General features: G+C 38.3%; 1 protein-coding gene across 1 annotated transcript in view; it reads left to right on the top strand.

Moving 5' to 3' along the window:
* The window catches only part of SCLT1 (sodium channel and clathrin linker 1), a 226177-nt gene that overhangs the window by 88112 nt on the left and 124799 nt on the right, over nucleotides 1-13266 (top strand). The window contains exons 8-9 of the mRNA XM_027567331.1: nucleotides 5639-5704; nucleotides 10072-10142. Of these exons, the coding sequence (XP_027423132.1) occupies nucleotides 5639-5704; nucleotides 10072-10142 (137 nt within the window). The remainder of the gene's footprint in view (nucleotides 1-5638; nucleotides 5705-10071; nucleotides 10143-13266) is intronic.

Genomic DNA, 13266 nt, shown 5'->3' with positions numbered 1-13266 from the left:
AGAAAAACATCTATTTCTGCTTTCTTGACTATGCCAAAGCCTTTGACTGTGTGGATCACAATAAACTGTGGAAAATTCTGAAAGACATGGGGAATACCAGACCACCTGACCTGCCTCTTGAGAAACCTATATGCAGGTCAGGAAGCAACAGTTAGAACTGGACATGGAACAACAGACTGGTTCCAAAGAGGAAAAGGAGTACGTCAAGGCTGTATATTGTCACCCTGCTTATTTAACTTCTATGCAGAGTACATCATGAGAAACGCTGGGCTGGAAGAAGCACAAGCTGGAATCAAGATTGCCAGGAGAAATATCAGTAACCTCAGATACGCAGATGAAACCACCCTTATGGCAGAAAGTGAAGAACTAAAGAGCCTTTTGATGAAAGTGAAAGTGGAGAGTGAAAAAGTTGGCTTAAAGCTCAATATGCAGAAAACGAAGATCATGGCATCTGGTCCCACCACTTCATGGGCAATAGATGGGGAAACAGTGGAAACAGTGTCAGACTTTTTTTTCTGGGCTCCCAAATCACTGCAGATGGTGAGTGCAGCCATGAAATTAAAAGACGCTTACTCCTTGGAAGGAAAGTTATGACCAACCTAGATAGCATATTCAAAAGCAGAGACATTTCTTTGCCAACAAAAGTTCGTCTAGTCAAGGCTATGGTTTTTCCAGTGGTCATGTATGGATATGCAAGTTGGACTTGAAGAAGGCTGAGTGCCAAAGACTTGATGCTTTTGAACTGTGGTGTTGGAGAAGACTCTTGAGAGTCCCTTGGACTGCAAGGAGATCAACCAGTCCATTCTAAAGGACATCAGTCCTGGGTGTTCATTGGAAGGACTGATGCTAAAGCTGAAACTCCAATACTTTGGCCACCTGATACGAAGAGTTGACTCATTGGAAAAGACTCTGATGCTGGGAGGGATTGGGGGCAGGAGGAGAAGGGGATGACAGAGGATGAGATGACTGGATGGCATCACCAACGCTATGGACATGAGTTTCAGTGAACTCCGGGAGTTGGTGATGGACAGGGAGGCCTGGCATGCTGCGAGTCATGGGGTCATAAAGAGTTGGACACGACTGAGCTATTGAGCTGATCTGACTGAATACCTAACATAATATCTTACAGTCTTATTATTTGCAAATGATTTGTAATTACTGAGTGCTTTGTTATAACTCAGGATTTGAATGTGTCTGTAGGGTTCCCTGGTGGCTCAGTGGTAACGAATCCTCCTGCCAGTGCAAGAGACACAAGAGACATGGGTTCGATCCCTGGGTGGGAAGATCCCCTGGGTAAGGAAATGGCAACCCACTCAAGTATTCTTGCCTGGGAAATCCCATGGACAGAGTAGCTTGGTGGGCAATAATCCATGGGATCACAAAGGAGTCAGACACGACTTAGCATCTAAACAACAACAAATATTTAAAACTATGAAGTAATTCCAATTCTGATTCCTTTCCTGTGGATTTTTGATAAGGCAGCTATCACTGTGTCTGTCTTCAACTCGTACAGTTTTCAAATTCCAGTTCATGAGTATTTGTTTTATTATCATTACAAATGGGTATTTTTACCTAAAGAAGTCATAATAATACTTATGTTGCTTTTCAGTTTACAAAATGATTTTTCCAAACATGCCCTGGTTTGAAAATAACACACATGTAGTCTGAGCTGTAATACTTTTACGTCTGAGATCTAGAAATCATTTCTAATATAAATATGTTTTTGAAGGCTGTTTCTTCATTTAGGTCAGTAAACTAAGCCATTAGATTTTGTTTTCCACCTGAATAAGATCATTTTTATGGTACAGCTTTGAAGTTAGGGTTTTTGGGGGGTTTTAGTTGTTACTGTTGCTGTTTGCATAGACCTTACAGATAATACTTTGTCTTTATTTGAAGCTCTAGCTATCAAGCTTTAAATCTGTCATCTGACATATTAACAGCTCCTCTCAACTTTATGTCACCTGCACATATGATGTTTAATTTGATCATAGTAGATAATTAAAAGGTTTAAAACTTGTGGAGCAGTCAAACCATGAGACTCATAAAAAGAGGAAAAGGCATAATAATAACTGTGCCATGGTTTGTATTATAGGTTTTAAATAGGTTTGAATGCGGTTTTTCAATATGGGACAAAGTGTCTCTATCATACCTGTCTCCTGATGGATTGATTTCTAGAAATAATTTTGATGTTGTTCAGTCACTTAGTCATGTCCGCCGCTCAGTCATTACCCCATGGACAGCAGCACACCAGGCTTCCCTGTCCTTCACCATTTCCCCATGCTTGCTCAAAATCAAGCTGTCCATTGAGTCAGTGATATCATCCAGCCATTTCAACCTCTGTCATCCGCTTCTCCTCCTACCTTCAGTCTTTCCCATCATCAGGGTCTTTTCTAATGAGTCAGCTCTTTGCATCAGGTGGCCAAAGTATTGGAGCTTCAACATCAGTCCTTCTAATGAATATTCAGAACTGATTTCGTTTAGGATTGACTGGTATGATCTCCTTGCAGTCCAGGGAACTCTCAAGAGTCTTCTCCAACACCACAGTTCAAAAGCATTAATTTTTTGGCGTTCAGCCTTCTTTGTGGTCCAACTCTCACATCCATACGTGGCTACTGGAAAAACCATAGCTTTGACTAGACGGACCTTTGTTGGCAAAGTGATGTCTCTGCTTTTTAATATGCTGTCTAGGTTTGTCGTAGCTTTTCTTCCAAGGAAAAAGCATCTTTTAATTGCGTGGCTGCAATCACCATCTGCAGTGACTTTGGAGCCCCCCAAAATAAAGCCTCTCCCTGTTTCCATTGTTTCCCCATCTCTTTGCCATGAAGTGATGGGACTAGATGCCATGATCTTCATTTTTTGAATGTTGAGTTGTCAGGCAGCTTTTTCACTCTCTTTCACCTTTATCAAGAGGCTCTTTAGTTGCTCTTCACTTTCTACCATAAGAGTAGTGTTATCTGCATATCTGAGGTTATTGATATTTCTCCCAGCAATCTTGATTCCAGCTTCTGCTTCATCCAACCTGACATTTCACATGATGTACTCTGCATAAGTTAAATAAGCAGAGTACTCCTTTCCCAATTTTGACCCAGTCTGTTCCATGTCCTGTTCTGTTTCTTGACCTGCATACTAGTTTTGCAGGAGGCAGGTAAGGTAGTCTGGTATTTCCATCTCTTTAAAGAATGTTCCACAGTTTGTTGTGATCCGTACAGTCAAAGTCTTTAGTGTAGTCAATGAAGCAGAAGTAGAGTTTTTCTGGAATTCGCTTGCTTTTTCTGTGATCCAGTGGATATTGCCAATTTGATCTCTGGTTCCTCTGCCTTTTCTAAATCTAGTTTGAACATCTGGAAGGTCTCAGTTCACATAATGCTGAAGCCTGGCTTGGAGAATTTTGAACATTACTTTGCTAGTATGTGAAATGAGTGCAATTGTGCGGTAGTTTGAACTTCTTTGGCATTGCTGTTCTTTGGGTTTGGATGGAAAACTGACCTTTTCCAGTCCTGTGGCCACTGCTGAGTTTTCCAAATATGTTGGCATATTGAGTGCAGCACTTTGACAGCATCATCCTTTAGGATTTGCCGTAGCTCAGCTGCCATTCCATCACTTCCACGAGGTTTGTTTATAGTGATGCTTCCTAATGCCCACTTGACTTTGCACACAGAGATGTCTGGTTCTGGGTGACTGATCGCAGCATCGTGGTTATCTGGTTCATTAAGATCTCTTTTGTAATGTTCTTCTGTGTATTCTTACCACCTCTTAATATCCTCTGCTTCTGTTAGGTCCATCCCATTTCTGTCCTTTACTGTGCCATCTTTGTATGAAATGTTCCCTTGGTATCTCTAATTTTCTTGAAGAGATCTTTAGTCTTTCCCATTCTGTTCTCTTCCTCTATTTCCATTGTTCTCTTAGGAATTCTTTATCTCTCCTTTCTGTTTTTAGAACTCTGCATTCAAGTGGATATATCTTTCCTTTTCTCCTTTGCCTTTTTGCTTTTCTTCTTTTCTGTTATTTGTAAGGCCTCTTTAGACAGCCATTTTGCCTTTTGCATTTCTTTTTAAAGATAGTTTTTATTACCACCTCCTGTACAATGAATGTCACAAACCTCCATCTATATTTCTTCAGGCACTCTATCAGATCTAATCCCTTGAGTCTGTTTGTAGTCTATTTGTATTTCCACTGTATAATCATAAAGGATTTGATTTAGATCATACCTGAATGGCCTCATGGTTTTCCCTTTCTTCAATTTAGGTCTGAATTTTGCAATAAGAAGTTCATGATCTGAGCCACAGTCAGCTCCAGGTCTTATTTTTGCTAACTTCTCCATCTTCGACCACAAAGAATGTAATCAGTCTGATTTCAATATTGACCATGTGGTGATGTCAATTTGTAGAGTTATCTCTTGTGTTGTTGAAAGAGGGTGTTTGCTATGACCAGTGTATTTTCTTGGCAAAACTCTGTTAGCTTTTGCCCTGCTTCATTTTGTACTTACTCCACAGCCAAACTTGCTTGTTACTCCCAGTATCTCATGACTTCCTACTTTTGCATTCCAGTCCCCTGTGATGAGAAGGACATCTTTTTTTGGTGTTAGTTCTAGAAGGTCTTGTAGTTCTTCATAGAACGATTCAACTTCAGCTCTTTGGCATTAGTGATTGAGGCATAGACTTGGATTACTGTGATATTGAATGGTTTGCCTTGGAAACGAATAGAGATCATTCTATTTTGAGATTGAACCCAGGTACTTCATTTTGGGCTCTTCTTTTGACTATGAGGGCTACTCTATTTCTTCTAAGGGATTCTTGCCTATGGTAGTAGATACAATGGTCATCTGAATTAAATTCGTCCATTCCGATCCATTTTAGTTCACTGTTTGCTAAAATGTTGGTGTTCACTCTGCCATCTCCTGTTTGACCACTTCCAATTTACCTTGATTCATGGACCTAGCATTCCAGGTTCCTATGAATGTTGTTTTTTACAGCATTAGACTTTAATTTCACCACTAGACACATCCACAACTGGGCGTTGTTTCTGCTTTGGCTCCGCCTCTTCATTCCTTCTGGAGCTATTTCTCCGGTCTTCTTCAGCAGCCTATTGGTTCATCTTTCATTGGTTCATGAAAGAGTTCATCTTTCAGTGTCATATCTTTCTGCCTTTTCATACCGTTCATGGGTTTCTCAAGGCAAGAATGCTGAAGTGGTATGCCATTCCCTTCTCCAGTGTACCACTTTTTGTCAGAACTGTCCACCGTGATCCATCCATCTTGGGTGACCTACATGGCCTGGCTCATAGTTTCATTAAGTTAGACAAGACTGTGATCCATGTGATCAGTTTGGTTAGTTTTCTGTGATTGTGGTTTTAATTCTGTCTGCCCTCTGATGGATGAGGATAAGAGACTTGAAATAATGATTTCACATAAAATAATGAGCCACGTTAGTTTCCATATTGTCAACTTATTTAATTTTGTAGTCATTAAACATTTGTTTCTTTTTATTTCTTTGACTATTGATCTCATAGTACTTGTTGGAAGAAATACAAGTGATGTCATCTAGATTTAGGCATAATAATTTTAGACTTGATTTTAGTCTAATTTTAAATATGGGTTTTAAACACAATGTTATTTATGTACCCTTTCTTCCTGCTATAGGATCAGCTGACAAGTTTTCAGCAGCTGACCAAGCATCTTCATGTTACTAATGAGAACGTAGAATTGGTAAGTGAAAATATCCATTTAGTGCACTTATTACATAAATTAGAAATTGTCACTGTAAGTAGTTGTATTTTTGCTAAGGTAAATCAACAAGATAAAAAACTTGAAATTAAAATAGGTAGGCAGTACTCTTTTCTTTTTATCTGTCTTTTCTTTTGCATTCAGTAGCATGACATGGGAGTTTACAGTAGGTTCTAGAGATATAAAACTAACATCTATCTGAAATATATTCTAATCTGAAAATGCTCTTAGGGTTTTTGGTAAGATCTGCTGAGAATAATCTAGACTGTGAGTGCCTCAAAAGTAGGGTTCATTCTTTATTCTTAGTATTTCTTCTAGAATATGGTATTTCAGTTCAGTTCAGTCGCTCAGTCGTGTCTGACTCTTTGCGACCCCATGAATCACAGCACACCAGGCCTCCCTGTCCATCACCAACTCCCGGAGTTCACTCAGACTCACGTCCATCGAGTCAGTGATGCCATCCAGCCATCTCATCCTCTGTTGTCCCCTTCTCCTCCTGCCCCTAATCCCTCCCAGCATCAGAGTCTTTTCCAATGAGTCAACTAAGGTATCAACTAAGAATGGTGGAATTGCTAGACAAATAAGTAGCCCAAATGCTTAAAACCAGTAGGACACTGAGAACCACTTGTTAGTTGATTGACCACCCATCACCTGAATTGCTACACCTAAATTTCCCTTTAATATTTCCCAAAAGAAATAGAATTAGCCTTCCCAGTTGTGCTCTTTAACCCCTACACACACACTTTTCTTTGTTGTTGTTGTTTTTTGTTTTCCTTCTTGGAATTTTATTTTACCTGATTGTTGAGTAATAGGATTATGACATCTCAGGTAATTCCTCTCTTTCCTTTCTTCATTTTGCTTAGTTACCCTGCTAATCCTTGTTAGTTCCTAATGCAAATGTCTTTGCTTAAGAGTGGAGTTGTGCCATTAAAAGTAAGTTTATCCAATCAATTTTATTCTACTTTAAAAAATTTCTCCTTTAACCATGTAAAAATTAACTAAATTTCTCCCTATTTATGTTAATATTGGAAGTTTCTAATCACTTATTTTTAATAATGTGCTTCTTAGAGTTTTAAAATAGTACTAAAGGGCTCCAAAATAAAATGATGACTGGCTTCCTTAATTAAGAAGTCTTGTTTCTACATGACATGAATAATTTAACCTAACGTCGCAATTGCTTATTCTTTCTTTCAGTCTTTCCTAAAAGTGTGCTATTAACATAATCCTCTGGAATTTTATACCACAGTGCCCATATTTTATTTTATTCAACCCTAAATTATTCTGATGAAAGTCATAGAAAGCTATGTAAATATTTACAGGACATACTTAAAAAATTTCTAGTGAATGAGTGAAAGTCACTCAGTCACATCTGACTTTGCAACCCCATGAAATTCTCCAGGTCAGAATACTGGAGTGGGTAACCATTCCCTTCTCCTGGGGATCTTCCCAACCCAGGGATTGAACCCAGGTCTCCCGCATTTCAGGCAGATTCTTTACCATCTGAGCCACCAGGGAAGCCCACCTCCCCAAAAAAAGAAAAAAATTGTAAGGTGTTCATAATAACAGACCAAAACTAAGAATAATAAACTATGGATATAATAATAGAGATACAGAAATGAAAGTTGGATGAAGCACTTATGTTATAAGGAGCAAAGAAAAGACTATCCTGTGGTTAAAGAAAAATACTAAGAGAAATTTTTTAAGAGTTTGTCTTAATACATCATACATTAAGGTATAAAGAAGACTCTACGAAATGTAAATGTTAAGTGATTGTAAAGATTTTGTAAATCTCAAGAGCATTCAGAGCATGGTCATAGAAGCAAATTTGAGTCAAAATCAAATAATTTCCATTAAAAATTTTTCTGATTATATGAATAAACTCTTAAACGAATAGATTCCTATATATGTACAGAAAGTTAATGAGTATATAATAAATAAAATCTTTTACAACCAGTGTACTTTAGTAATAGGCAGAATGTAAAATGCCCTGAACTAAATGATACCTGAAAATATGTTTATATTTATTTATTATTACTATAGATACAATAAGAGTTTATGTTTCCTACAGATTGTCTTTACTGAAAGCATATTTTTCTTGAGATTTGTTCATCTCTATAAAGTAACCCAAAAATATTTGTCAATTGCATACTAAGTTCCTTCCACTGTCACGGGTTCTCTAGTTGAAGAGAAATGTGCATTTGTTCACAGAGCCCCTGTCTAACTGGTAGAATAGGAATGACATTGGAAATAATTGGTGATTGAAAGGGAGACTTTCAGGGTCCTTTATGCATCTCCAAATTCTATATTATTAATATATTACACAATTTTCTTTGTGATCACAAATATGTAACATCATAAAGCCATATTCAGATGCAATTGTTGAGCTCTTACTAGGCTTGCTATCAGGTTATGTGTGATTGTTCGCTACGCTAGCTTCTTAAAATTCACAATTCTAATGTATACTTCCACTAATTACTCTACATAATCTACCTTTAAAGTGCTCACATAAACACAAGCACTAGTTATGCCAGTTCAAAGACTATATGTTATAGTAAAACATTAATGGTACATTACAAACGTTATAAAGGAATTCAGAAACATGAATCAGTTTGGGCTGAGTCATTGAGATAGCCTCACAGGAGAATTTGAATCGATATTAAAGATCATCTAGTCCCTCAAATGATATAGGCATCCTTCTATTAAATGCTTTTCAGCTTAGATGATTCTCTAGTCACTGCTTTTAATATCCCTTCCTTGTAAGAAATCTTATCATTTCCCCCAAAGAGCCTGTTCCTTTGAATGCTGATTATTAGAAAGCTAAAATCTTTTTACCAGATTTCCTCCCACCGATGTATGATTTTATCTTTTGGAATAACATAGAACAAAATCATTTCATTTTCAAGTCGGCCTTTCAGTTATATAATCATATGTCTTGCATAGCTTATGCCCTATGTCACATCCACTTTTCTGTCTTAACTTTTTAATATACCTACCTCTCATTATTCTATCCTTTCTCTGTATGCCTTGATGGTCTCTTAAATTGTAGCCTGTGATTTAAATATTAAACTCTGTACTGGAGTTGTCTACTTCCCAAGGTAAAGATACAGTCCTCAGGCTCTCTTTCATGTCTTAATTAGGAATTCATTCATTCCTCAAAGGTGCAAGTACTTTGAATGTACTGAATCATGTGCAGGATGTTGGCAGTTCTGAGTGGAACTGGTCTTCAAAAATATGCTCATGTTGTAGCAAGGAATATTAAACTTTAAATACAGTACTCAAATGTGCTGCAGTGTGCATTATGAAAGTATATATAAAGTTTTATCAAAATGCAAAAAGGAAACAGTTTTGTCTTAAGAGTGAGTGGACCACATGGGGTATGCAGTGCTGAATGCTGGCAGAATGAGGACATCCCAAGTAGAGGGATATTACAAAAGTGTATTTAAAATATGAAGTTCATGAAATTGGGTAGAGTATGGAAAAAGCTCAGTGAAAACTGCTTCAGGGACTTTAGTTGGAGAGAGGTGTGAATGATCTGTTAAAATGGGAAGAGGCTATCGGTTAGAAGGTAATAATAATTTATATGATGTTGCCTTTAAGGCATATAGCAAATGGTAATGATAAGGAATTTGTATCATCATGATAAAACCAGCACTTATGGAAGATAATTCCCTTGGAAAAAGAGTTTGTACACTTGGAAAGCTGTTCCATATCTTACTTTAGCATTAGCAGACCTTGAGGAAAGCGTCCCAAAGTATATAATTTATTTGGGCAGTAATACCAGGAAAAACCAGTAGGGGAGAGGAGAAATAAGACTAGGAAGGGAGAACAAGGCAGCCAGTAAAGGATTTTTATCAGTTAAGCAAATTAACCCTGTGGGTAACTGAAACTTAATCCCGCAATGAACTCTGGAAGCCAGTTTATAAACAGGCTTAGAGTTATTCTACCATAGAGCAAGGGAATTTGGGATTTTTACCTACCAGTTTCCTTCATTCATTGTTTTTGGGCTCTTAGAGAACAGGCTGGGGACATGAATTCTACACCACCTGTAGCCGTCTACATAGAAAAAGACTACACAGAAAGACTTTGCTCTTTAGGTGAGCAAAGGAGGCTTAGAAGGCCAGAAAAAATCAGAAGATGCAGAAATGTAAATACAAGCGGTGTGAAACAAAGCAGTTGTCTGCTGAAATAGGGAAGGCAAGGAAAGAGGGCTAGGGCTATGTTTTATCATTAAAAAAATCTAATCATCATCAGGAGTTCATTTTTTTCACTTACATACCCTGTAGTTAGTCTGACATAGAGTTTTAAATGTTCTAACACTAAATGTTTCTATTTTTTTTTTCTTGTGGCAGACTAATCAACATTTTCTGACAACAGTAACTGAACAAAGTGCGGAAATCGAGCAACTCCGAAAACAACTTAGGTATTCTCAAAAATAATTTTTGTTATAATAATTACTTTTCTTCATTGGAAGTGATGATGTCATAGTTCTTTCCGTGAGTGGTTTTTTTCCCCTCCCTTTTAAACTTCTGTCAGTTACTTCTCCCATGCCTGGCCTTTTGAGTCTGAAGAGACTGAAATCAAGACTGTCAGTCAGGAGGCAACGATAATACATATATGTGAAAGGATGTCCCATGATGGCAAATCCAGTGTCTATAGAAAAAAATCAGTCCTCTTAAAAATTTGTTTCTACACATATTTTTCTTTGAATTCCCTCATAAGCAGACCCGAAGAGTTTCAAAGCATGTACGTTATTTAGAGGTAATACCAGTGAACAGCAGTAGCGAAGTAGGGAAGTGAGACCGGGGAGAGGAGGAGAAGGCAGATAGTAAAGGGTTTTTAAAAATCACTCAGCTTAATACCATACATATATTATGACCCAATGGTTCAATAGTCATTGCATTAATAGACTTCAGAGGATAAACTCCAAATGACCAAAAATAAACCTTTTTTCACTTCTCATTCCCCTTAGTCATAATACTTAAAATTCAGAAGTATAGTCATATAAGGTTCTGTACTATGATGCTGTCATATAGAAATATCTTTAAATTGTATATTTATATTTTACAAAAAATACATTGTTACTCTTTGTTAAATGAACCTTGCTATTTATTTTGTTTTTCCTACCACCATGTATTTTGCCCTGCAAATACATTAATTGGGTTTTTTAAAGACCTACTTTACAAAGTTTTATATACCATTCTTTATATTTTTATTTTATTAACTTCATGAACTTTTAAAATTTAATTTAGTAAATTTACTTTCTTTCTCCCTAGACAGTTTTACTTCTGGGCTTTTATTTAATTCTTATTTCTTTCAGAGTTAATGATTTTGCAATTTAAAATAGTAATGATTTTTTTAATTGCAAGATCATCTTCCTCTTTTTTTTGCAAAATGAAAGTTTTTTAAATTATAAAAGTAATGTAAGTCCATTATAAAAGCACTTTGGATAGTATGAAGACATCACATTGCAATAAAATTCTGACAGGAAGTTAATACAGACTCCATAGGTTAAGAGCACAGTCCCCAGTGTGACTGCACTCAACTCAGACACGAACCACAAGTTCAGGGGTCCCCAGGCCACTCAGACCTCTCTGATCATTGAATGCAAATATGTTGGTGTTCCCCCTAAACCCCCAGGGTTGATAGTTCTCAAAAATGGCTCAGAGAACTTAGGAAAGCACCATACTGGTGATTAAAATTTTATTACAAAGGGCGTAAATCACAACCAGCTAAAAGAAGAGACTTTTCGGTGAGATCTAGAAAGATCCCAAAAGCAGAGCTTCGTGTCCTTTCCCAATAGAATCAGTGTGTTTCGCCCTCCTGGGACATCAGTGTGTTTACCAACCAGGAGTCTCACCTGAGCCTCAGTGTCCTAAGTTTTTACTGAGGTTTTATTATGTGCATATGCTTTATATTGGGCTTTCCTGATGGCTCAGCAGGTGAAGAATCTGCCTGCAATCCAGGAGACACAGTTTGATCCCTGGGTCAGGAAGATCCCCTGGAGGAGGGCATGGCAACCCACTCCAGCATTCTTTCCTGGAGAATCATGTGGACACAGGAGCCTGATGGGCTACAGTGCGAAGGGTCACAAAGAATTGGACAGAACTGAGTGGCTAAGCATGCTTTATATTAAATGTAGACAAGTTTACATTACAATTAAGTGAAATTTATGATGACTGCATCAAAGAGCAAAATCCTATGTGAATCAGTTTCTGAATTTTAAGTGTTATGACTAATTGAATGAATCATTGATCACTTGATTGAACTTAATCTCCAGATCTCCTTCCCTCCCTGAGGGTCAGGAGGTCGGGCCTGTATCACATGGCTCAGAGATCCAACTCTGTAGTTACATGGTTGGTCTTTGTAGTAGACCTCCTCCCATACTAAAACTCTGTAGGGGCCTACCATGATCAGTTCATTAGCATAAACTCAGGGGTAGTCTCAAGTAAAGACATTGCCTTTACTTGGGAAGTTAAGGATTTATATGCCCCATCCTAGAAGCTTAGACAAAGACCAGACAAAGTTATTATGCAACTCAAGTGGAAAATAAAAATCTCATAATTCCATTATTTAGAGGTAACTATTATTATGCGAAGAGTTGACTCATTGGAAAAGACTCTGATGCTGGGAGGGATTGGGGGCGGGAGGAGAAGGGGACGCCAGAGGATGAGATGGCTGGATGGCATCACTGACTCAATGGACGTGAGTGTGAGTGAACTCCGGGAGTTGGTGATGGACAGGGAGGGCTGGCGTGCTGAGATTCATGGGGTTGCAAAAAGTCAGACACGACTGAGCGACTGATCTGATCTGATCTGATTATTAACTTCTTATGTGTATAACTTAGGTTTGTGTATTTAAACATTTTTGTAAAAAAAAGGGGAGTGGTCAGATCAGATCAGATCAGTTGCTCATTCGTGTCCGACTCTCTGCGACCCCATGAATCCCAGCACGCCAGGCCTCCCTGTCCATCACCAACTCCCGGAGTTCACTCAGACTCACGTCCATCGTGTCAGTGATGCCATCCAGCCATCTCATCCTCTGTCGTCCCCTTCTCCTCTTGCCCCCAAATCCCTCCCAGCTTCAGAGTCTTTTCCAATGAGTCAACTCTTCGCATGAGGTGGCCAAAGTACTGCAGTTTCAGCTTTAGCGTCATTCCTTCCAAAGAAATCCCAGGGCTGATCTCCTTCAGAATGGACTGGTTGATCTCCTTGCAGTCCAAGGGACTCTCAAGAGTCTTCTCCAACACCACAGTTCAAAAGCATCAATTCTTCAGCGCTCAGCCTTCTTCACAGTCCAACTCTCACGTCCATACATGACCACAGGAAAAACCATAGCCTTGACTAGCCGGACCTTTGTTGGCAAAGTAATGTCTCTGCTTTTGAATATGCTATCTAGATTGGTCATAACTTTCCTTCCAGGGAGTAAGCGTCTTTTAATTTCATGGCTGCACTCACCATCTGCAGTGATTTTGGAGCCCAGAAAAATAAAGTCTGACACTTTTTCCACTGTTTCCTCATCTATTTCCCATAAAGTGGTGGGACCAG

This window comes from Bos indicus x Bos taurus, chromosome 17 (genome assembly GCF_003369695.1).
Source record: "Bos indicus x Bos taurus breed Angus x Brahman F1 hybrid chromosome 17, Bos_hybrid_MaternalHap_v2.0, whole genome shotgun sequence".
Classification (NCBI taxonomy): domain Eukaryota; kingdom Metazoa; phylum Chordata; class Mammalia; order Artiodactyla; family Bovidae; genus Bos; species Bos indicus x Bos taurus.
The sequence above is the reverse complement of the archived record's forward strand: the minus strand, read 5'-3'. Positions and strand labels throughout refer to the sequence as shown.